The following is a 22,639-nucleotide window of genomic DNA, read 5'->3' as shown; positions in this document are numbered from 1 at the left end:
CTGGCCCAGCCCTGGCAGCATGTCCTGAATCTCCTGGTGGACAGACAAAGCATTGTGTTATAAGACAGGAATAAACACTCACAACGGTGAGCCAATGGATGAATTGCTGTGATTATGGTGTACCTGAATGCCGGATACAGATAATACCACTGCATAGCCGCTCTACTTTTCTCTCACTCGATCCATTTATTCAAACCGTCTCCTATTAGATGCTTATCAACACAGCCAAGCAGACAATCATTGAAATAGGGTTCAACCCAAGTGTTTGATAATTATTATTTGTCAATAGCAGAATCAGACTGGAATCTCAAACAGTTCTCAAAGGTTGTGTCATCCATCTACACCCTCTATTCCTCTGTCTATCTTCCAATGGATCCCTCTTAGCCACATCATAACACATTGGGAGCAAAGAAGTCAGTAGCGTTAGCACTATAGCATATTAGTTGTGGTTCCTGCCGCCCCAACGGCGCATCCCTTCACACCCCACCGTGTGACAGCGTCGGTGGGCCGGGGCGCTGCCAGCGACAGCCTTCTGCTCCAGAGGACCCAAGGGTCCTTTATGGAGAACACTGTGTGATCTTTAAATCGACTCTGTGTGTGTGTGTGTGTGTGTGTGTGTGTGTGTGTGTGTGTGTGTGTGTGTGTGTGTGTGTGCGTGCGTGCGTGCGTGCGTGCGTGCGTGCGTGCGTGCGTGCGTGTGTGTGCGTGTGTGTGTGTGCGTGTGTGTGTGTGTATGTGTGGCCCTATGGTTCATTTCCCTGTAGCCTCGCTGACACATCAATCACGACAAGTGCCCGCGAGGTGACGAGGAACGATTGACGTACTGGGGAAGGGGGCTGGTAATAATAGAAAGGAAGACTGAATGTTCTCTAAATGGAGGACAATGAAGAACAGGCTGAGATAATTAGGGACTTTCTGTTACTGAAGCCAAGCTCTGTAAAACTTTTTTAGAATTTATTAGAATTCTCTTAGAAATCTTTTAATGGCTTTTTTTGGTTGAGAGATCAGCTTAAATATTGCAGATAGATTGTAGGTTAAATCAATTTAATTGTTTGCATCATTTCCAATCCCCTTTTTTTCTCTTCTCTATACTTTCCCCCTAACATACCATCCCCACCCTGATTGGAGTAAACTAACGGACAACAATACTCTACTCTACTGCTACTTACAGCTATTTTCGCTCACATCTACGGTACCTGTAGTTAAATAATTATACATACAGTACCAGTCAAAAGTCTGGACCCACCTACTCATTCAAATGCTTTTACCTTCGTTTGGACAATTTTCTACATTTTACAATAATAGTGAAGACATGAAATAACACATGGAATCATGTAGTAACCAAAAAAAGTGTTAAACAAATCAAAATATATGTTATATTTGAGATTCTTCAAAGTAGCCACCCTTTGCCCTCATGACAGCATTGCACACTCTTGGCATTCTCTCAACCAGCTTCATGAGGTAGTCACCTGCAATAAACTTCAACTAACAGGTGTGCCTTAACTAAACACATTTTGAGGGGGTATACAGAAGATAGCCCTAGTTGGTAAAAGACCAAGTCCATATTATGGCAAGAACAGCTCAAATAAGCAAAGAGAAACGACAGTCCATCATTACTTTAAGAGATGAAGGTCATTCAATCTGGGAAAGTGTCAAGAATTTTGAGTGCAGTCGCAAAAACTATGAGGACTATGAGGACTGCCACAGGAAAGGAAGACACAGAGTTGCCTCTGCTGCAGAGGATAAGTTCATTAGATTTATCAGCCTCAGATTGCAGCCCAAATAAATGCTTCACAGAGTTCAAGTGACAGACACATCTCAACATCAACTCTTCAGATGAGACTGTGTAAATCAGGCCTTCATGGCCGAATTGCACTACATAGGGAATAGGGCGCCATTTGGCACACATCCTTCCCCACTTCCCTTTCTCTCTTACCATCTTCGTTCACCTTGACCAGCTATAACTACATCACACCGCTGCAAAAGAAGCCTCTCCTGTACTGAGTTGCAACATGAAAGACTAGCCACGGTGATTAGAGAGACTGCCCATCCAATCTGCATTTTGATTGGATCTTCCCTTCTTCCCTCTCAGCATGGGGTGGTCTAATTGGATGCCCCGCTGGCCATTCCAGGAATGTTATTTCTGTACTGTTCAAGGTCTTTTTTGTTTCATCAGAACATGTCTGAGATAAGGATCTCCTGACACAACGTCACAACTTAAAAAAATAGACTTTGGAGTAGAAAGTAACGTGAACAATGTAGGGGTTTGTATGTGTGCTAGAGTATGCTTATTTATCAAAGCCTCTTAGACCTCACTCCTCCCTATCCGCGATATCTACTGCAGCCCTCAACCTCCACTTACAACACCCGTTCTGCCAGTCACATTCTGTTAAAGGTCCCCAAAGCACACACATCCCTGGGTCACTCCTCTTCTCAGTTCGCTGCAGCTAGCGAGTAGAACGAGCTGCGACAAACACTCAAACTGGACAGTTTTATCTCAATCTCTTTCATTCAAAGACTCAATAATGGACGCTCGTACTGACAGTTGTGGCTGCTTTGCGTGATGTATCGTTGTCTCTACCTTCTTACGTTTTGTGCTGTTGTCTGTGCCCAATTATGTTTGTACCCTTTTTGCAGAGGTGTGGACTCGAGTCACGTGACTTGGACTCGTGTCAGACTCGAGTCACAAATATGATGACTTGCAACTCGACTTTAACACCAATGACTCGTGACCTGACTTGGACTTGAGCCTTATGACTCGACCTGACTTGATACCCTCCCCAAGCCTCCCCAAGCCTCTCCAAGCCTCCCCAAGCCTCTCCAAGCCTCCCCAAGCCTCCCCAAGGCTCCCCAAGCCTCTCCAAGCCTCCCCAAGCCTCCCAAGCCTCTCCAAGCCTCTCCAAGCCTCCCCAAGCCTCCCCAAGCCCAAATGATAAAAATTATGCTATTTAAAAAAGTGTGCAGCGCATCAACTCTTCATTTACTGGATTACAGGTTGAATCGGACAGCAGCCAATCACATTGAGCCAGCGGAGACAAAGTTGCACGTGGCTATGCAGAGGAACGTCGGCGGGTGAATTCAGATGGAGCCCTTGGAAAGATGATGCCCCAAATTATTATTTTCGGATATATAGACTACGCTGTAGTCAACAACAACAAAAAAAACGGATTGCAAACTTGCAAAACATGCGGTCAGAAAATTACAGAAGGAGGCGCAACAACTTCCAACTTTGTCCGACATTTGAAGCTGCACAAAGAACAGTAAGTCGTGGCTAATATAGCCGACAGCTATATATACATTTGCTAGTATAGCATGTAGGCTAACATAATGTTAAATCAATGAGCCGCCACACAGTCGGCCAGCGCGGGAACGTGATCATTGCACCCAAGATTGAGACCAGGCAAGATTGTGCTACTACCCCGCTCAATTATTTGTTTTATATGCTTACAGATTTGAACAATAACAGATTAACAAAAGTGTCACAAGTGAACCACAACAGTCTCCAATCTCACAGTTCATGGAGACCCGTGTAGGGCAGTCCAGCATGAATCATCCACAGCAGAAAACTATCAACAATGCAACCTCGCTACCGAGAGACGTTGAAAACTGAAAACTCAGTTGAGCAACACAGGCCATGTTTCAGTCGCAGTGAACATTTGGTCCGACCCAAAGATGAGGGGTTTCCTTGGTGTCACTGTGCACTCTACGGAGAAAGATGGAGAGAGGATACACCTCAAGTCCAATCTCTTGGCCTGAGACCGCTTCAAAGGCCCACACACGGCCGAAAGAATCGGTGAAGAATTTGAGGCCTTATGTGGCGAGTACAGCATCAAAGATGAATTGTACAATATCATTAGTGACAATGCTGCCAACATGAGAAAAGCATTCACGGTGTGTTTCCCCGTTGAACAAGAAGATGAAGTACATGGCGAAGATCACCTTGATGACCCAGAACTCTGGAATGACCTAACCCTGGAAGACCAGGATGCTGCTATTGCAAAAAAAAAAAAAACTGTGCTTGCAGTGTTTTGCCCACACTCTCCATCTGGTAGTGGGTTATGGCTTGAAAGAAACAAAAGTGATGACTCCTTCTATTTCAAAGTTATCAAAAATCAGCTCACTGCTGCATACAAGCAACACAGTCAAAGAGGTGTTTGAGGCTGAATTTGGGGAAAGAGGCATCCCTGCTGCTGTCAACACAAGATGGAACTCAACACTGAGACAAGTGAAGGCAGTTATCCAATGTGACCATCTAAAGCTCTGTCATATTCTGGAAAAGTCTGGGCACAAGGAGTTGTTGTTCACAGTACGGGAGTGGAATAAGTTGAAGAAGTTGTTGGACATTCTGAAGCCATTTGGAGAAGCAACAGATATGCAAACGATTTCTTGGAATCTTCATCAATGTGAAAATGGCCTGGACACAAGATGGAATCACTGCCCCCTTTTCAGATCCAGTCTACCTCAAAGCAGCTGCCTTGGATCTGGCTTTTTCTCCGATGTGGGTGGAGCAACATGTGCTGGTCAAGGAGGAGAGAGAGAGAGAGAGAGAGAGAGAGAGAGAGAGAGAGAGAGAGAGAGAGAGAGAGAGAGAGAGAGAGAGAGAGAGAGAGAGAGAGAGAGAGAGAGAGAGAGAGAGAGAGAGAGAGAGAGAGAGAGAGAGAGAGAGAGAGAGAGAGAGAGAGAGAGAGAGAGAGAGAGAGAGAGAGAGAGAGAGAGAGAGAGAGAGAGAGAGAGAGAGAGAGAGAGAGAGAGAGAGAGAGAGAGAGAGAGAGAGAGAGAGAGAGAGAGAGAGAGAGAGAGAGAGAGAACTAGCATATTTAGTTTTTGTTGTCATATTGATGTGACTTTCTCATGGCTACCCATGTATTTCCATGGAAATATAAAGTTTATTTGGAAAGCAATAACTATATATTGTTTTAAAAGCATTCATGATTTGCGTAAATGTAATATACTATTACTCTTGTTAAATATAGCCTCAGGACTACCTGGCATGATGACTCCTTGCTGTCCTCAGTCCACCTGGCCGTGCTGCTGCACCAGTTTCAACTGTTCTGCCTGAGTCTATGGAATCCTGACCTGTTCACTGGACGTGCTACCTGTCCCAGACCTATTATTTGACCATGCTGGTCATTTATGAACATTTGAACATCTTGGCCATGTTCTGTTATAATCTCCACCCGGCACAGCCACAAGAGGACTGGCCATCCCTCATAGCCTGGTTCCTCTCTAGGTTTCTTCCTAGGTTTTGGCCTTTCTAGGGAGTTTTTCCTATCCAACGTGCTTCAACACCTGCATTGCTTGCTGTTTGGGATTTTAGGCTGGGTTTCTGTACAGCACTTTGAGATATCAGCTGATGTACGAAGGGCTATATAAATAAATTTGATACTGATACTGAAATATGAAATGGTATTACATTTGGTGAAGAGCACATTATGACTTGTTTAGGACTCGAAACTTGACTTGACACTTGGCGGTCTTGACTTGAGACTTGACTTGGACTTGCCTGTCTTGACTTGAGACTTGACTTGGGACTTGAAGGCTAAGACTTGAGACTTGACTTGGACTTGCCTGTCTTGACTTGAGACTTGACTTGGACTTGCCTGTCTTGACTTGAGACTTGACTTGGGACTTGAGGGCTAAGACTTGAGACTTAATTGTGACTTGTAAAACAATGACTTGGTCCCACCTCCGCTGTTTTGTGCTGCTACCATGTTGTGTTGCTGCCATGTTGTGTTGCTACCGTGCTGCGATGTCATGTGTTGCTGCCGTGCTATGTTGTTGTCTCAGGTCTCTCTTTATGTAGTGTTGTGTTGTCTCTCTTGACGTGATGTGTGTTTTGTACAATATTTTTATTTCATTTATTTATATATATATATTTTTCCCTGCCCCCAACCCAGCAGGAGGCCTTTTGTCTTTTGGTAGGACGTCATTATAAATAAGAACTGACTTGCCTAGTTAAATAAAGGTTAAATAAATAGAAAGTACAGTATGTACTGTATGCACACACACACACACGCACGCACGCACACACACATGCACGTACGCGCACACACACACATGCGTGCACACGCGCACACACACACACACACGCGCGCGCGCACGCACACACACACACACTTATGTGAGCTGAGAGCATCAGTCTATAGACGCAGGTGACCTTGGTAACAGTTGGACCAGTCACATAGATGAAGGTTGGAGTGGACAGTGGAGTGACACAAAGTGGTAGAGACACTTGTCCTTGACACAATGACACTAGGGACCTGTCGGTCACTCAACATCTTTGACACTGGAGGTAACATCTTGGTAAATTGTGACATTTAGAAAAATGGCCGCTGTTGTCAGACCACTTCAAAAACTCAAGAAAGCACATAGTATTTCAAAAGGAATTTTAGTTTCTGACCATTTGCTAATTTATACATGGTTTCACACTAACTCTAAGGCTTCATATGCACAGTTATGTGTCTTTATGTAATGACAGTAGCCTAATCTTATTCTTTGAGACATTGTACGTTGCTCAAGACAAGGCAATGTCAAATATAAAAGGAAAGAGGCCAGAATGGAATGAAAAGCCACACTTGACTAAACACAGAGAATCCATAAGCATAGAAATGACAGTGCTGCCCCTCATCTAAGTCTGTTTCATTCTTCGCCAGAAGCATACCACCCTGCATACCACTGCTGGCTTACTTCTGAAGCTAAGCAGGGTTGGTCCTGGTCAGTTCCTGGATGGGAGACCAGATGCTGCTGGAAGTGGTGTTTGGAGGGCCAATAGGAGGCACTCTTTCCTCTGGTCTGATTTTTTCCCCCCAAAGCCCCAGGGCAGTGATTGATTTACACTGCCCTGTGTAGGGTGCCATCTTTCGGATGGGACGTTAAACGGGTGTCCTAACTCTCTGAGGTTATTAAAGATCCCATGGCACTTATCGTAAGAGTAGGGGTGTTAACCCCGGTGTCCTGGTTAAATTCCCAATCTGGCCCTCAAACCATCATGGTCACTTAATAATCCCTAGTTTACAATTAGCACATTAATCCCCCTCCTCTCCTCTGTAACTATTCCCCAGGTCGTTGCTGCAAATGAGAACGTGTTCTCAGTCAACTTACCTGGTACAATAATGGATAAATAGGGCAAATATTAGCTTTTCATCAGGAATTCACCAGCACCTCTCTTTGTCTTTCTCTCTCTCTCACTCCCTCTCTCTCCCTCTCTTCAGACATAGGTTTCAAAGTCATCAGGAGACAAGAAGCTACTTAATGCAAGTTCTTATTATTCTCCCTCTGTACTAGATAACAATACAATAGAGAGAGAGAGAGCGAGAGAGAGAGATAGAGAGAGAGCGAGAGGGAGAGGGGAGAGACAGAGAGAGAAGGAGACAGGGGAGAGGGGAGATTTGAGGAGTTCTTAAGGACTATGAGTTCTAATGTCTTTAAGGTGTTATATATTAGTTTATATGGGACAACATGTGCTTCAAAAGTAGCTTTCTATCTGTTGTTTGGATATACTGGTAGAGTGACCAGGTTGTTAGCTAGCTAGCCAAATGGGGTAACACAACAAAGTGTCAATAAATGATAAACGACCCGTGAGTAGTTTTAGAATGGTCCATGACATGGTTAATAAAGGCAAAATGCGGTCCTGTCGAATCACTAGAGGAAGAAAAAAACATTGTGGCGGTAATATGGGTCAGATCATTTGAACTGTTTGGGTTAGAAACAAGTAGTTTCCGCTGTAGTAATGGCCCAACAATTATTGTCTGGAAGATTATTTTTTTTTTTATAGGAGCCCTATTTACGATATACCTCAGGCCCCAGACAACAAATACAAAACGAAACGTAACGTCTAGTAGGGCTAAACAGCACAGTACCAAAAACAAGATCCCACAAACTACAGGTGGGAAAAAGGTTGCCTAAGTATGATCCCCAATCAGAGACAACGATAAACAGCTGCCTCTGATTGGGAACCATACCCGGCCAACAAAGAAATAGAAAACATAGATTGCCCACCCTAGTCATACCCTGACCTAACCAAATAGAGAATTAAAAGGATCTCTAAGGTCAGGGCCCCCTATACACCCTATATACACCTAACCCACAACAACACAGCCCTACACTACAGATACTTCATAGAGGTCTTTCCATCAGATCAGGCAACACCTACGGTAAACTTCACTTCTCACTTCACAGCTTTTCCCACAAAGGTGAAAGTTGCACACAATAGTCCCCAGATCATGCGTTAACTTGTTTTATAGGCAGTAGCCATAAGGTTTAGCAAGGGTAACATATAAATCACTAGCTATATGTGTTTCTATGGTAATGAGTAATGGCACCAGATCATGTTGCATGCTGTTGACAGTGGCATTTGTGTCCCCTTGTGTCCCTTTGTCCTGCCTATTCTGAGGCCAGGGTGAGAAGTGCTTGGCTAGGCTAATATGAGTAGCATCAGGTGCACACATGGCCACAGGGATAATAACTCATAATAGGCACTGCGGTGCTTCTTTGTCTGTCTGTATTTCCTCTCTGCATTGTCACAGAAGTCACACATACTGTATTCTGTACTGTATGCAGCGCCGGCCCAGCCAATAAGCGAAAATAAGCGGCTGCTTAGGGCCCCGCGGGCCGGTAGGGGGCACCTAACCAAGAGGTCACTAACTTGTTTTTCCATTGAGGCGGGGGAACCCCAACCACATCTCGCTTAGGGCCCCCAAAAAGCTCGGGCCAGCCTTGACTGTATACTGGTGCAGTATACTGCACTGCAGTAGTCATGTTCTCGGCTGGGGTTGAAGATATTGAGGTTGGGTAGTGGGTGTAAAGTTTTTTATGGTCATTTATCAAATGGACACTCAACTAATTTGACTGACGTAGCTAGTTCGACTGACGTAGCTAGTTCGTTAGCTAAGCTAGCCACTTTAGCTAGCCAGTAATGTTGATGGAATTTCACAGGATTTGTTTTTGGACGGGAGCTCTAGATATCGGTAAGAAATGGCGCTTCTGTAGCCAAATATCTTATTCATACATTTTTGGGATCTTTTTTGCATTAAATGAACAGGCATGATGGTGCATTGATCAGTTTATTAAAGCCATTATTTTCACATTTTTGCCCAAAGTCGACCTTTAATATCCCTACAACTTCCGATGACATTATACACAACACTATTCCTGCTAATGTGTGTGCGCGTGTGTGTTACAACACCGTTTGGCCCAGTCGACTTTAAAGACCCCTTTAGTTAATGAGAAAATCAAGTAAATTAATTAAACGCCGTGGCAACCGCCTTCACAATGACGGTGGCGACTCGTTAACTGGCGGCATTCCAAAATGTTGTGTTTTTGTTTGTGTCGGGATGCATGGTTGTTTATTACCGTCCCAATCTCAATGGAGCAGCAGTGGTTTGAAAAGCGCAGTAAAGTTCATCGTGATATAGCAGCTATGTGGAGGCAAGGCCCATATTCTCATTCCACCTAAACTGTATCCGGGTGTGAGGAATGTTTTCTAGATAAAGCCTTTCAATAACATGATTTTATAGGGGATTTTACATGGTATTATTGGTGGGATAGATTTCCCTCTGCCTATGTGGCCTGTTCTAAAAAGGGACTGTGGAAGTACTAGAAAGTAACATTTCATGCCCAAGACATCAGTTTGCTTCCTCATGATGCCCAGTTTGATGCCAACTATATATGCCATTTAGCAGACGCTTTTATCCAAAGCGACTTACAGTCATGTGTGCATACATTCTACTACAAGATGTCGGAAGAAGACATAGAGCATCTTACAGATTACTGCACCTGTACATAGCCCACCTATAATTTAGCCCAAACAACTACCTCTTTCCCAACTGTATTTTATTTATTTATTTATTTTGCTCCTTTGCACCCCATTATTTTTATTTCTACTTTGCACATTCTTCCATTGCAGAACTACCATTCCAGTGTTTTACTTGCTATATTGTATTTACTTTGCCACCATGGCCTTTTTTGCCTTTACCTCCCTTCTCACCTAATTTGCTCACATTGTATATAGACTTGTTTATACTGTATTATTGACTGTATGTTTGTTTTACTCCATGTGTAACTCTGTGTCGTTGTATCTGTCGAACTGCTTTGCTTTATCTTGGCCAGGTCGCAATTGTAAATGAGAACTTGTTCTCAACTTGCCTACCTGGTTAAATAAAGGTGAAATAAAAATAAAAATTAAATAAAATAATAAGGTGAGGAGTTTTCCCTGACCACAAGATCTCACTAGGAAAAACTCCAGTCCCTTCTCATGTGTATCGTGACAAGGACAATTCCAAGAGAAAAACCTGAACTAGCACTGGGCAATGTGGTGCTACATTCCAAAGGACAGGGAACAATTTCTACCCAGGCGATGGATCTTTAAAGCTCTTTAGACAGATGAACACACCCACCCCTGCAGCTCTGACGCCACTGTGAAGGAGGGAAATGGAGCGCGTACTTCCCGTTTGATGTCGTGGACGAACCACAAAGATGAATTCTCCCGATTGGCCACGTCGCAAGGTGCACCTAAGTAGCGCACCAGCAGACTTCAGTGGAATAAAAAAAAAATGCATTCTTCTGATTGGTCACGCTGTAAGGTGCAGCTATAGTGCGCCGGCCACCCTGGAAACAAAGCGTATACCACACGGGCGAGACTGAGATCCGCATGCTTCGCTTTAGCCCTTAGATCTCATGCCAAGCGTCAGCAGCACCTACAACATGGGATCTGTTCTGCTCTACTCTGTTCTGTTCCAACATGTTTCTCACTGCTCCTGTTCGTGGCATAACAGACAACGCTCCAGTTGTTCTGATCTTGACTCAAGTTGGCTGCGGACACGGTTTACTGTTCCTTGCTGTTATGCATGCAGCCTTCTCCATCACTACGTCCCAAAAGGCACCCTGTTCCTGATGTGGCGTTCTTGACCAGGGCCCATAGGGCTGTGGTATAAAAAGGAGTGATCTATACAGGGAATAGGGTTTCATTTGGGCCGCAGGCCATGTAGAGCACAGGGCAATGCAATGTTAGCAGAGTGTTATGAGTGAATCAGTTATGAGGATGTTGTGAGATGGAAAGAGATACAGCACGGTCAGAGCTGCAGGGGTGGGTGTGTTCATCTGTCTGATCACAGTGACTTACTTGTTATGATGCGTTCGTACTTTTTAGATATTGGCCGTGGGATTGGCTCTTGGTTCGCAAATTGATTTAATGAATATTACATAAATGTTAAACGCGTTACTAACACGTGGCGATCTTCTGTGTCGACTCTTCACTATCAGTGCAAGACAACCCACTGCTCTTAACTATCAGTGCAAGACAACCCACTGCTCTTAACTATCAGTGCAAGACAACCCACTGCTCTTAACTATCAGTGCAAGACAACCCACTGCTCTTAACTATCAGTGCAAGACAACCCACTGCTCTTAACTATCAGTGCAAGCCAACCCACTGCTCTTAACTATCAGTGCAAGACAACCCACTGCTCTTAACTATCAGTGCAAGACAACCCACTGCTCTTAACTATCAGTGCAAGACAACCCACTGCTCTTAACTATCAGTGCAAGACAACCCACTGCTCTTAACTATCAGTGCAAGCCAACCCACTGCTCTTAACTATCAGTGCAAGACAACCCACTGCTCTTAACTATCAGTGCAAGCCAACCCACTGCTCTTAACTATCAGTGCAAGACAACCCACTGCTCTTAACTATCAGTGCAAGACAACCCACTGCTCTTAACTATCAGTGCAAGACAACCCACTGCTCTTAACTATCAGTGCAAGACAACCCACTGCTCTTAACTATCAGTGCAAGACAACCCACTGCTCTTTACTATCAGTGCAAGACAACCCACTGGGCACAGACGTCCGTTCAACATCTAGCTTTGAATTACATTTGGTTGAGTTGTCAACTGATGTGAATTCAATGTGAAATCAACAAAATGTCTTTGCATTTAGGTTAAAAGATTAAAAGCCCTTACGTTGATGACTATTTGCAAATCTATGAGATGACGTAGAAACAACGTTGATTCAATCAGTTTTTGCCCAGTGGGAAGATTTAATCCCATATTATTCACAAGCTGAAGGATACGAAGCCTTTTTAGACTATTGAGACAGCTCGGGCTGTGACGATTATGGGATTTGGTGGAATGATTAATTGTCATACAAATGGGAAAGGTTATTGTAATGATTGTCATTTTTGTTGAAAAATGTCTTGATCTTGTAATGCATCATAATGCATCTTCTAAATGTTGCTAGGAAATACCTAATATACTTACTAATTGTGCCAGTCTTAGACAGCCATTGTATGTATCTCTGCCAGTCTATGACATGGCAGAGTGGACATAATCACTTTCATATGCTGTAAAAGTTGCCTGACCTGTTGCTCTGCACTCCACCATGGCTACCATGGCGACCAACACAGGAGGGAAAGAGAATGGTGGGAAGAGAGGAGAGAGAGAGAGATAAGGAGAAGAGGAGAAGAAAAGGAGAAGAGGAGAGAGAGAGATAAGGAGAAGAGGAGAAGAAAAGGAGAAGAGGAGAGAGAGAGATAAGGAGAAGAGGAGAAGAAAAGGAGAAGAGGAGAGAGAGAGATAAGGAGAAGAGGAGAAGAAAAGGAGGAGAGGAGAGAGAGAGAGATAAGGAGAAGAGGAGAAGAAAAGGAGAAGAGGAGAGAGAGAGATAAGGAGAAGAGGAGAAGAAAAGGAGAAGAGGAGAGAGAGAGATAAGGAGAAGAGGAGAAGAAAAGGAGGAGAAGAGAGATAAGGAGAAGAGGAGAAGAAAAGGAGGAGAGGAGAGAGAGAGGTAAGGAGAAGAGGAGAAGAAAAGGAGGAGAAGAGAGAGAGAGATAAGGAGAAGAGAAGAAAAGGAGGAGAGGAGAGAGAGAGATAAGGAGAAGAGGAGAAGAAAAGGAGGAGAGGAGAGAGAGAGATAAGGAGAAGAGGAGAAGAAAAGGAGGAGAGGAGAGAGAGAGAGATAAGGAGAAGAGGAGAAGAAAAGGAGGAGAGGAGAGAGAGAGATAAGGAGAAGAGGAGAAGAAAAGGAGGAGAGGAGAACAGAAAAGGGCCCAAAGGGGGTGAGAGAGGGTAGAAGAGTGGAAACAAAAAACATGTCAGTCTGCCCCCCCCCCCCCCCAGTAGAAATACCCTGGCATCCGAGGACAAATCAGGTATTTAGACTCATAAGGGCTTTCAATTTAGCCCTAACTCCTCACAAATATGCAATATATTCTCATTCACTCTCCACTCCCCACCCCCCCCCACTCCATCTCTCTTTTCTTCAAAAACATTCTTTAGTCTGAGATGAACAGGCAGCTCCGGAGAAATGTACGTGTGTGTGTGTGTGTGTGTGTTTTATCCTATTCAGACTGAAGACGGCGTTGTCAGGAGTTACCAATCCCCTTCTTAAGAAGAGTTTACATGGTGAGAGGAGGGGACTGACAGAGAAAGATGCTGACTCGATGTGTGTGTGTGTGTGTGTGTGTGTGTGTGTGTGTGTGTGTGTGTGTGTGTGTGTGTGTGTGTGTGTGTGTGTGTGTGTGTGTGTGTGTGTGTGTGTGTGTGTGTGTGTGTGTGTGTGTGTGTGTGTGTGTGTGTGTGTAAATCACTCTAAAGCACCCCAGCAGGGGGCTAAAGACACACATTCCAGTTTTTTATGAGAAACGGGCAGAGAATATTGATATTGTGACCAGGCTCAGCGGGTAGCAAGGCAAGGCAGGCCCTACTTCACACAGTGAGGGTAGAGAACAGCAGAGGGAGGGGTTTCCCACCCCACATCACAGGGACAATGGCAGAGCAGGGAGTCAGGGATTTCTACAGAAATCCTAAAGTCATGACTGGTATTTCAACAGGGTGTGAGTGATCTGAACTTCCCACATAAAGTGTGTGTGTGTGTGTGTGTGTGTGTGTGTGTGTGTGTGTGTGTGTGTGTGTGTGTGTGTGTGTGTGTGTGTGTGTGTGTGTGTGTGTGTGTGTGTGTGTGTGTGTGTGTGTGTGTGTGTGTGTGTGTGTGTGTGTGTGTGTGTGTGTGTGTGTGTGTGTGTGTGTGTGTGTGTGTGTGTGTGTACAACTACAGTTGAAGTCTGAAGTTTACATATACTTACGGTTGGTGACAATTGAACTCATTTTTCAACCACTCCACACATTTCTTGTTTACAAACTATAGTTCTGGCAAGTCGCTTAGAACATCTACTTTGTGCATGACATAAATCTTTTTTCCAACAATTGTTTACAGACAGATTATTTCACTGTATCACAATTCCAGTTGGTCAGAAGTTTACATACACCAAGCCTTTAAACAGCTTCGACAATTCCAGAAAATTATGTCATGGCTTTAGAAGCTTCTGATAGGCTAATTGACATAATTTGAGTCCAGTGGAGGTGTACCTGTGGATGTATTTCAAGGCCGAGCTTCAAACTCAGTGCCTCTTTGCTTGACATCATGGGAAAATTAAAAGAAATCAGCCAAGACCTCAGAAAAAAAGATTGTAGACCTCCACAAGTCTGGTTCATCCTGGGAGCAATTTCCAAATGCCTGAATGTACCACGTTCATCTGTACAGACAATAGTATGCAAGTGTAAACACCATGGGACCACGCAGCCGTCATACCACTCAGGAAGGAGACGCGTTCTGTCTCCTAGAGATGAACGTACTTTGGTGCGAAAAGTGCAAATCAATCCCAGAACAACAGCGAAGGACCTTGTGCAGATGCTGGAGGAAACAGGTACAAATGTATCTATATCCATAGTAAAATGAGTCCTATATCGACATAACCTGAAAGGCAGCTCAGCAAGGAAGAAGCCACTGCTCCAAAACCACCATAAAAAAGCCAGATTACAGTTTGCAAATGCACATCGGGACAAAGATCATACTTTTTGGAAAAATTACCTCTGGTCTGATGAAACAAAACTAGAACTGTTTGGCCATAATGACCATCGTTATGTTTGGAGGAAAAGGGGGAGGTGTGCAAGCCGAAGAGCACCATCCCAACCGTGAAGCACGGGGGTGGCAGCATCATGTTGTGGGGGTGCTTTGCTGCAGGAGGGACTGGTGCACTTCACAAAATAGATGGCTTCATAAGGATGAAAAATGATGTGAATATATTGAAGCAACATTTCAAGACGTCAGTCAGGATGTTAAAGCTTGGTCGCAAATGGGTCTTTCAAATGGACAATGACCACAAGCATACATCCAAAGTTGTGGCAACAAAGTCAAGGTATTGGAGTGGCCATCATAAAGCCCTGACCTCAATCCTATAGAACATTTGTGGGCAGAACTGAAAAAGCATGTGCGAGCAAGGAGGGCTACAAACCTGACTCAGTTACACCAGCTCTGTCAGGAGGAACGGGCCAAAACTCACCCAACTTATTGTGGGAAGCTTGTGGAAGGCTACCCAAAATGGTTGACCCAAATTAAACAATTTAAAGGGAATGCTACCAAATAGTAATTGAGTGTATGTACATTTCTGACCCACTGGGAATGTGATGAAAGAAAGAAAAGCTGAAATAAATCATTCTTTCTACTATTATTCTGACATTTCACAGTCTTAAAATAAAGTGGTGATCTAACTGACCTAAAACAGGGAATTCTTACTCGGATTAAATGTCAGGAATTGTGAAAAATTGAGTTTAAATGTATTTGGCTAAGGAGTATGTAAACATCCGACTTCAACTGTAGCTCTCACAGTCTCACATCAGAATTACATTTTCATCCATGTTTTTCAAACATCCAATTGTCAAAGTCGCTGCAAACGTTAAATTTCAAAGTGTTTAAGGTTAAGTTTAGGCATTAAGTCCGAATTTAAGTTTAGGGTTAAGGTTTGGGAAAGGCTTCAAACAAAAATCTCAAAAACAACTTTCTATCGCTGGATGAAATCTAACCACACACACACATACAGGCAGAGACAGATGCTTAGCCCATCCGCCATCTCCGTCCACAACGCACTAGAAAAACTGAAACCTACTTGAAGGTAACAGCACTCACTGTTGCCCCTAGTGGCCGGTTTCCAAGTCACCTCTCAGCATCCTGAAAAAAGGAAGGACATCGAATACTGACTTTTATTACAGGCTGTGTGTGTGAGTGTATGACAAGACCGCCCTGATAACTTCAGCACCATCTCCTCAGCAGGAGCAGGGAATGGCCCGGTTTGGCCTGCCAAGGAAACAAGTGGAAGAAAGGGTAGAAGGACAGAAGGATAAAAAGTGACAATAATAATCCCTAAGAAAGTCTGCAGAAGTCCTTTCCTTCCCTGGCTTCCTCTCTTCCCTCATCTATTCTCACATCCTCTCCATTTTCTCAGGGACAGATTCTATTGCCCTGACGCCACTGTCTCCATGATATAAAAAAAAGTGTGTGTGTGTGTGTGTGTGTGTGTGTGTGTGTGTGTGTGTGTGTGTGTGTGTGTGTGTGTGTGTGTGTGTGTGTGTGTGTGTGTGTGTGTGTGTGTGTGTGTGTGTGTGTGTGTGTGTGTGTGTGTGTGTGTGTGTGTGTGTGTGTGTGTGTGTGTGTGTGTGTGGAAGCCTGACCAAAGAGAGACGGCCAACAGAATCATATTTTCCATGCATGTGTGGGCGTGGGTGTGTGTGTAATTAGATTTAATGTTGGCTCAGTGGGTTAATGCTATGTAATACACTCGAATATGGCCAGGGGGCCACCAGGGACAATTTAACACTGCTACAGTAAAAAGACTTGGAGCAGGGGCGGTATATCAAGCCATAAGTTCCCCCCTGTCCAAGTTCTTATTCATTGTTATCTAAAAAGGCTGAACTGATCCTAAATCTGCACTGCTACTCTGAGACGTTGGATACATAGGACCCCAGAGGATAGAAGGAAGCTGTGGATGATTTAGGTAGCCATGGTAGTATGAGGCCCACATTGGGGTTTAGCCAAAGGGATACTTCGGGATTTTGGCATTGAACTTGTGGATACCATTTGTATGTCTCTGTGTCCAGTATGAAGGAAGTTTGAGCTGGTTTTGCGAGCCAATGCTAACTAGTGTTAGCACAATGACTGGGCATCTGCTAGCATGCTATCGGTATCTGCTAGCAGATAAAGGGCCTTGTCAAAATCCCGAAGTGTATCCCTGTTAATAATACATGCACTGCTCTCTGCTGCTGTCTGCAGCAGGCTCTAGATTTCAGGCCGGACTTCAAACAGAGAGATGGTATTCCCTGGGGCCGGGATTCCAAGGGGCCCCTGACATGGAATACTGCCGGGCGGTCACTGGGGGGGGGGGGGGGGGGTGATGAAGGGACAGGGGGTTTATGGTCACCCCTCTGGGTGTCTTCTATTCAGACCCTAGTGCCAGGCTGGGAATATGAAGAGGAGCTGGCTCTCTGCTTTTATCTCTACGCCTTTTAACGAGGCTTGAGTTTGTGTGTGTGAACGTTGCTCGCATGATGAGTAAGCTTGCCTGACACCTGAAGACTTGCAAAGGTGACCTTGGTTTGAACCCTGGCTGGGTGAGTGTTAGTGTGTATCTATCCCTCTCTCCAACTCACACTAGAGAAAACCGCTTATATACTGAACTAAAATATAAACGCAACATGTAAAGTGTTGGTCCTGTGTTTCATGAGTTGAAATAAAAGATCCCAGAAATGTTCCAGATGCACAAAACCTTATTTCTCTCAAATGTTGTGAACAAATTGGTTGATAATCCATCCACCTGACAGGTGTGGCATATCAAGAAACTGATTAAACAGCATGATCATTACACAGGTGCACCTTGTGCTGAACAACATTAAAAGGCCATTCTAAAATGTTTTGTCACACAACACAATGGCACTTTTTCAGAGGGGTTGGGTTAAATGCGGAAGACACATTTCAGTTAAATGCATTCAGTTGCACAACTGACTAGGTATTCCCTTTTCTCGCTCTCTCACACAGATGTCTCAAGATTTGAGGAGCGTGCAATCGGCATGTTGACTGCAGCAATGTAGTACGTTCAACCGGCCTCACCAGTAACCACGCCAGCCCCAGGACCTACACATCCGGCTTCTTCACCTGCGGGATGTTCTGAGACCAGTCACCCGTACAGCTGATGAAACTGAGGAGTATTTCTGTCTGTAATAAAGCCCTTTTGTGGAGAAAAAACTCATTCCTAATCGGCTGGCCTGGCTCCCAATTGGGTGGACCTATGCCCTCCCAGGCCCACCCGTGGCTGAGCCCCTGTCCAGTCATGTGAAATCCATAGATTAGGGCCTAATTAATTATTTCAATTGACTGATTTCCTTATATGAACTGTAACTCAGTAAAATCGTTTAAATTGTTGCATTTATATTTTTGTTCAGTGTACAACTGAGATTTGAACAATTCTAAAATCAGACATAAACAAGTGTATTCGTAGTGCTTGACACCCTCACTGCTATTTGCCTATTCATGATCCCAAAACCCACACAAGCCTCTCTTGGCTTCAATACACACTGCCTACCTGCTGCTGCTCTGAGCAACAGAATATTAACTTTCTGAAAATAAAATAAACTATTGGCACATGCCACTGGTTCAGGTGTTGGAACAGACCAATAACAGAAAGAAAAGAAGGAGGACTCTAATATGCTTCCACGGATGTTTATGAAAACACACAAACACGTCCACGCTGGTTAGAAACTGAGAGCGACACGTTGTCTGTTGTTGTGTGTCTCCAATAACCCACTGGGACAGTACATCACAGATGCAGATATTTCTCGGAGACCTTTGAACTCCCGGTGCCAGTGAATGTTTCATATGATCCACTGCGGGGCTGCAGTGTTTCAGAAGCACTAGTTCTACTGTAAAGGCTAGCTCAATCATCAAGTGGAAAGAGCCTGTCCCTCCCTTCGACTGGCTGCCAGCTCAAATAACGCTGCAGTCTACTTGTCACATCTCGGGCCTCAAGGCATTTGGGGTTTACTATCATATAATGTTTAATAACAATACGATCATTTACGGTGGGTTTTGTTCAGTCAGGGTGACCTACCGCAGGGTTAACAATGTTTAGCCTATATGCAGTATTCAGTATGTCTGTCGTACAGAACTACAACCCAAAACGATGGTGGTATTGCAAGCACCATACTCCAATCAGAACTGCTATATGTAACTTTCAGTTTAGTTACCCTGATAAACTGACTGATTGATAAATAGATATTTGCTCTCTGTACTTAAATGTGTGCTATATATTGTGGACCTAGAAGCTAAGAAGTGAATGAGCCATAAGTCAATAGACAGTAGATCCAATTTTGAGGAGACCCAACAGACAATAGACCAGGCCAGTAGTCTATTAATCATTCATATAGCTAACAGACCTCTCCCTCTCTTGTCAGAGCCTTGGAGTCGATACACAGACCTATCCCATCCTCTGTTCCCAGTCCATCTCACTAAGCACTGCTTTCATCAACCTCGCTAATCACCAAACTGTGTCTGTGTGTGTGTTCGTTTGTTCGTTTGCGCATTTGTTATGTTTGCTCACACACGACATGGTAATGTGTCATAGGGAGACACATTGATGGTAATGTGTTCCACTTCCCAATGAAGTGCACTGACGACAGGCAGGGAGGGAGACACATTGACATGGTAATGCTGTCATAGGGAGACACATTGACATGGTAATGCTGCTATAGGGAGACACATTGACATGGTAATGCTGCTATAGGGAGACACATTGACATGGTAATGCTGCTATAGGGAGACACATTGACATGGTAATGCTGCTATAGGGAGACACATTGACATGGTGATGCTGCTATAGGGAGACACATTGACATGGTAATGCTGCTATAGGGAGACACATTGACATGGTCATGCTGCTATAGGGAGACACATTGACATGGTAATGCTGCAATAGGGAGACACATGCTGGTAATGCTGCTATAGGGAGACACATTGACATGGTAATGCTGCTATAGGGAGACACATTGACATGGTAATGCTGCTATAGGGAGACACATTGACATGGTAATGCTGCTATATGGAGATATATAGAGCAGTGTGAATGCATCTCCACCCAAAAACAGCTGGGCTGGTGGCCTGCAATCGGAACCCTCTCAGAGCTGCTTCCAGAGACATTAGCTGGATTTACTGAGTGGAGGGGAGAGGAAAGGGAGAGAGAGGGAGGTGATCTTCAGAGAGAGAGAGAGAGAAGGGAAAGGGGGATGATCCTCAGAGAGAGAGAGAAAGGAGGGCTGGAATGGGCGAGGCATTTAATGGACCTTTTTATGTGGGGTCAGAGGATTAGAAGGCTCAATGCTTGCCTCTGCGGACGCTCCTCTGAGAAAGTGAAGAGAATGTGAATGACAGAGTGTGTGTAATAGTGTGTGTGTGTGTGTGTGTGTGTGTGTGTGTGTGTGTGTGTGTGTGTGTGTGTGTGTGTGTGTGTGTGTGTGTGTGTGTGTGTGTGTGTGTGTGTGTGTGTGTGTGTGTGTGTGTGTGTGTGTGTGTGTGTGTGTGTGTGTGTGTGGTTGTCTGTGCATGTGTTTTCCGACCCATATAAAACCCCATAGTACCTTACAGTCCAACCTCCAATGGCAGTGCCAGTGTAATACTGTGCTCTTGTATGGAGTATGTCGGAGTGTGTATCAGTGCCCTGGGTGTAAACAGTGCCCCCTGGGATGCCAGCTGATGCCAACTCAGTGGGCTCTAATAGGAGAATGTCATGTGGAGGTCTGGAGGTTCCATACACTGTCACTTCACAGCACCACTCTGTACAATCCTCTTAGCAACATACACAGCCCTACAGGTTGCCTTATGATAATTACTTACACATCTCAGATACGGACAGGCTTGTAAAAGTCTCTGTGTGTGTGTGTGTGTGTGTGTGTGTGTGTGTGTGTGTGTGTGTGTGTGTGTGTGTGTGTGTGTGTGTGTGTGTGTGTGTGTGTGTGTGTGTGTGTGTGTGTGTGTGTGTGTGTGTGTGTGTGTGTGTGTGTGTGTGTGTGTGTGTGTGTGTTGTGTCTGTGCATGTGTTTTCCTATAAAACCCCATAGTACCTTTATCCAATGGCAGTGCCAGTGTAATCTGTGCTCTTGTATGGAAAGTGGCTATCAGTGCAGATTAAACAGTTGGGATGCCACTGATGCCAACTCAGTGGGCTAAACAGTTTGCCACTGGGCAGATTAAACAGTTTGCCACTGGTTGCCTTATGATAATTACTTACATTAAACAGTTTGCCACTGGGCAGATTAAACAGTTTGCCACTGGGCAGATTAAACAGTTTTTATCCATGCCAAAGTGGCTGGGCAGATTAAACAGTTTGCCACTGGGCAGATTAAACAGTTTGCCACTGGGCAGATTAAACAGTTTGCCACTGGGCAGATTAAACAGGGTGACACTGGGCAGATTAAACAGTTTGCCACTGGGCAGATTAAACAGGGTGACACTGGGCAGATTAAACAGGGTGACACTGGGCAGATTAAACAGTTTGCCACTGGGCAGATTAAACAGGGTGACACTGGGCAGATTAAACAGTTTGCCACTGGGCAGATTAAACAGGGTGACACTGGGCAGATTAAACAGTTTGACACTGGGCAGATTAAACAGGGTGACACTGGGCAGATTAAACAGTTTGCCACTGGGCAGATTAAACAGTTTGCCACTGGGCAGATTAAACAGTTTGCCACTGGGCAGATTAAACAGGGTGCCACTGGGCAGATTAAACAGTTTGCCACTGGGCAGATTAAACAGTTTGCCACTGGGCAGATTAAACAGGGTGACACTGGGCAGATTAAACAGGGTGACACTGGGCAGATTAAACAGTTTGCCACTGGGCAGATTAAACAGTTTGCCACTGGGCAGATTAAACAGTTTGCCACTGGGCAGATTAAACAGTTTGCCACTGGGCAGATTAAACAGGGTGCCACTGGGCAGATTAAACAGTTTGCCACTGGGCAGATTAAACAGGGTGACCCTGCCTGTGCTCTTATCTGGAGTAAACACTGAAGCCCAGCCCATTGTTCTCTCTCTCTCTCTCTCTCTCTCTCTCTCTCTCTCTCTCTCTTGTCTCTCTCTTGTGTGCTCTATGCATCTCTCTCTCTCTTTCTCAGTCTTTCCCTCTCAATTCAATTTCAATTTAAAGGGGATTTATTGGCATGGGAAACGTTAGTTTACATTGCCAAAGCAAGTGAAATAGATAATAAACAAAAGTGAAATAAACAATACAAATGAACAGTGAACATTACACTCACAAAAGTTCCAAAAGAATGAAGACATTTCAAATGTCATATTATGGCTATATACAGTGTTGTAACAATGTGTAAATAGTTAAAGTACAAAAGGGAAAATAAATAAACATAAATATGGGTTGTATTTATGCAGCTCAGTTTCCACCTCGTTTTGTGGGCAGCGTGCATATCACTCTCTGTCTCTGTCTCTGTCTCTGTCTCTGTCTCTGTCTCTGTCTCTCTCTCTCTCTCTCTCTCTCTCTCTCTCTCTCTCTCTCTCTCTCTCTCTCTCTCTCTCTCTCTCTCTCACACACACACTTGGAGAATCAAGGAAGAATTTCTTTAATCTCTTTAAATGTCAACAGCATCGTGGCTCCATCATGGGCTGCCATGGCAATGACCTCTCGCCACCCCAGAATGCATTGCTTCTAACAAACCAAAACCAGCAGAAGAAACACACATCTGAGTGAGTAATATCCAGTCTGAAGCTACTTCTGAAGCCAAAAAGTGAAAAGACATTAATCTCTGGGCCATT

At 44.3% G+C, this 22,639-nt stretch overlaps 1 protein-coding gene across 2 annotated transcripts in view; it reads right to left on the bottom strand.

Moving 5' to 3' along the window:
- LOC124009402 (glypican-5-like) overlaps nt 1–22,639 on the bottom strand; it is a 237,604-nt gene that overhangs the window by 51,486 nt on the left and 163,479 nt on the right. For both annotated transcript variants that reach the window (XM_046321206.1, XM_046321208.1), the window contains one exon: nt 1–33. This exon is cut by the window's left edge and continues 106 nt beyond it. In XM_046321206.1, the coding sequence (XP_046177162.1) occupies nt 1–33 (33 nt within the window). The remainder of the gene's footprint in view (nt 34–22,639) is intronic.

Source organism: Oncorhynchus gorbuscha, linkage group LG22 (genome assembly GCF_021184085.1).
Source record: "Oncorhynchus gorbuscha isolate QuinsamMale2020 ecotype Even-year linkage group LG22, OgorEven_v1.0, whole genome shotgun sequence".
NCBI lineage: Eukaryota > Metazoa > Chordata > Actinopteri > Salmoniformes > Salmonidae > Oncorhynchus > Oncorhynchus gorbuscha.
This window is presented reverse-complemented; position numbering and strand designations above follow the sequence as displayed.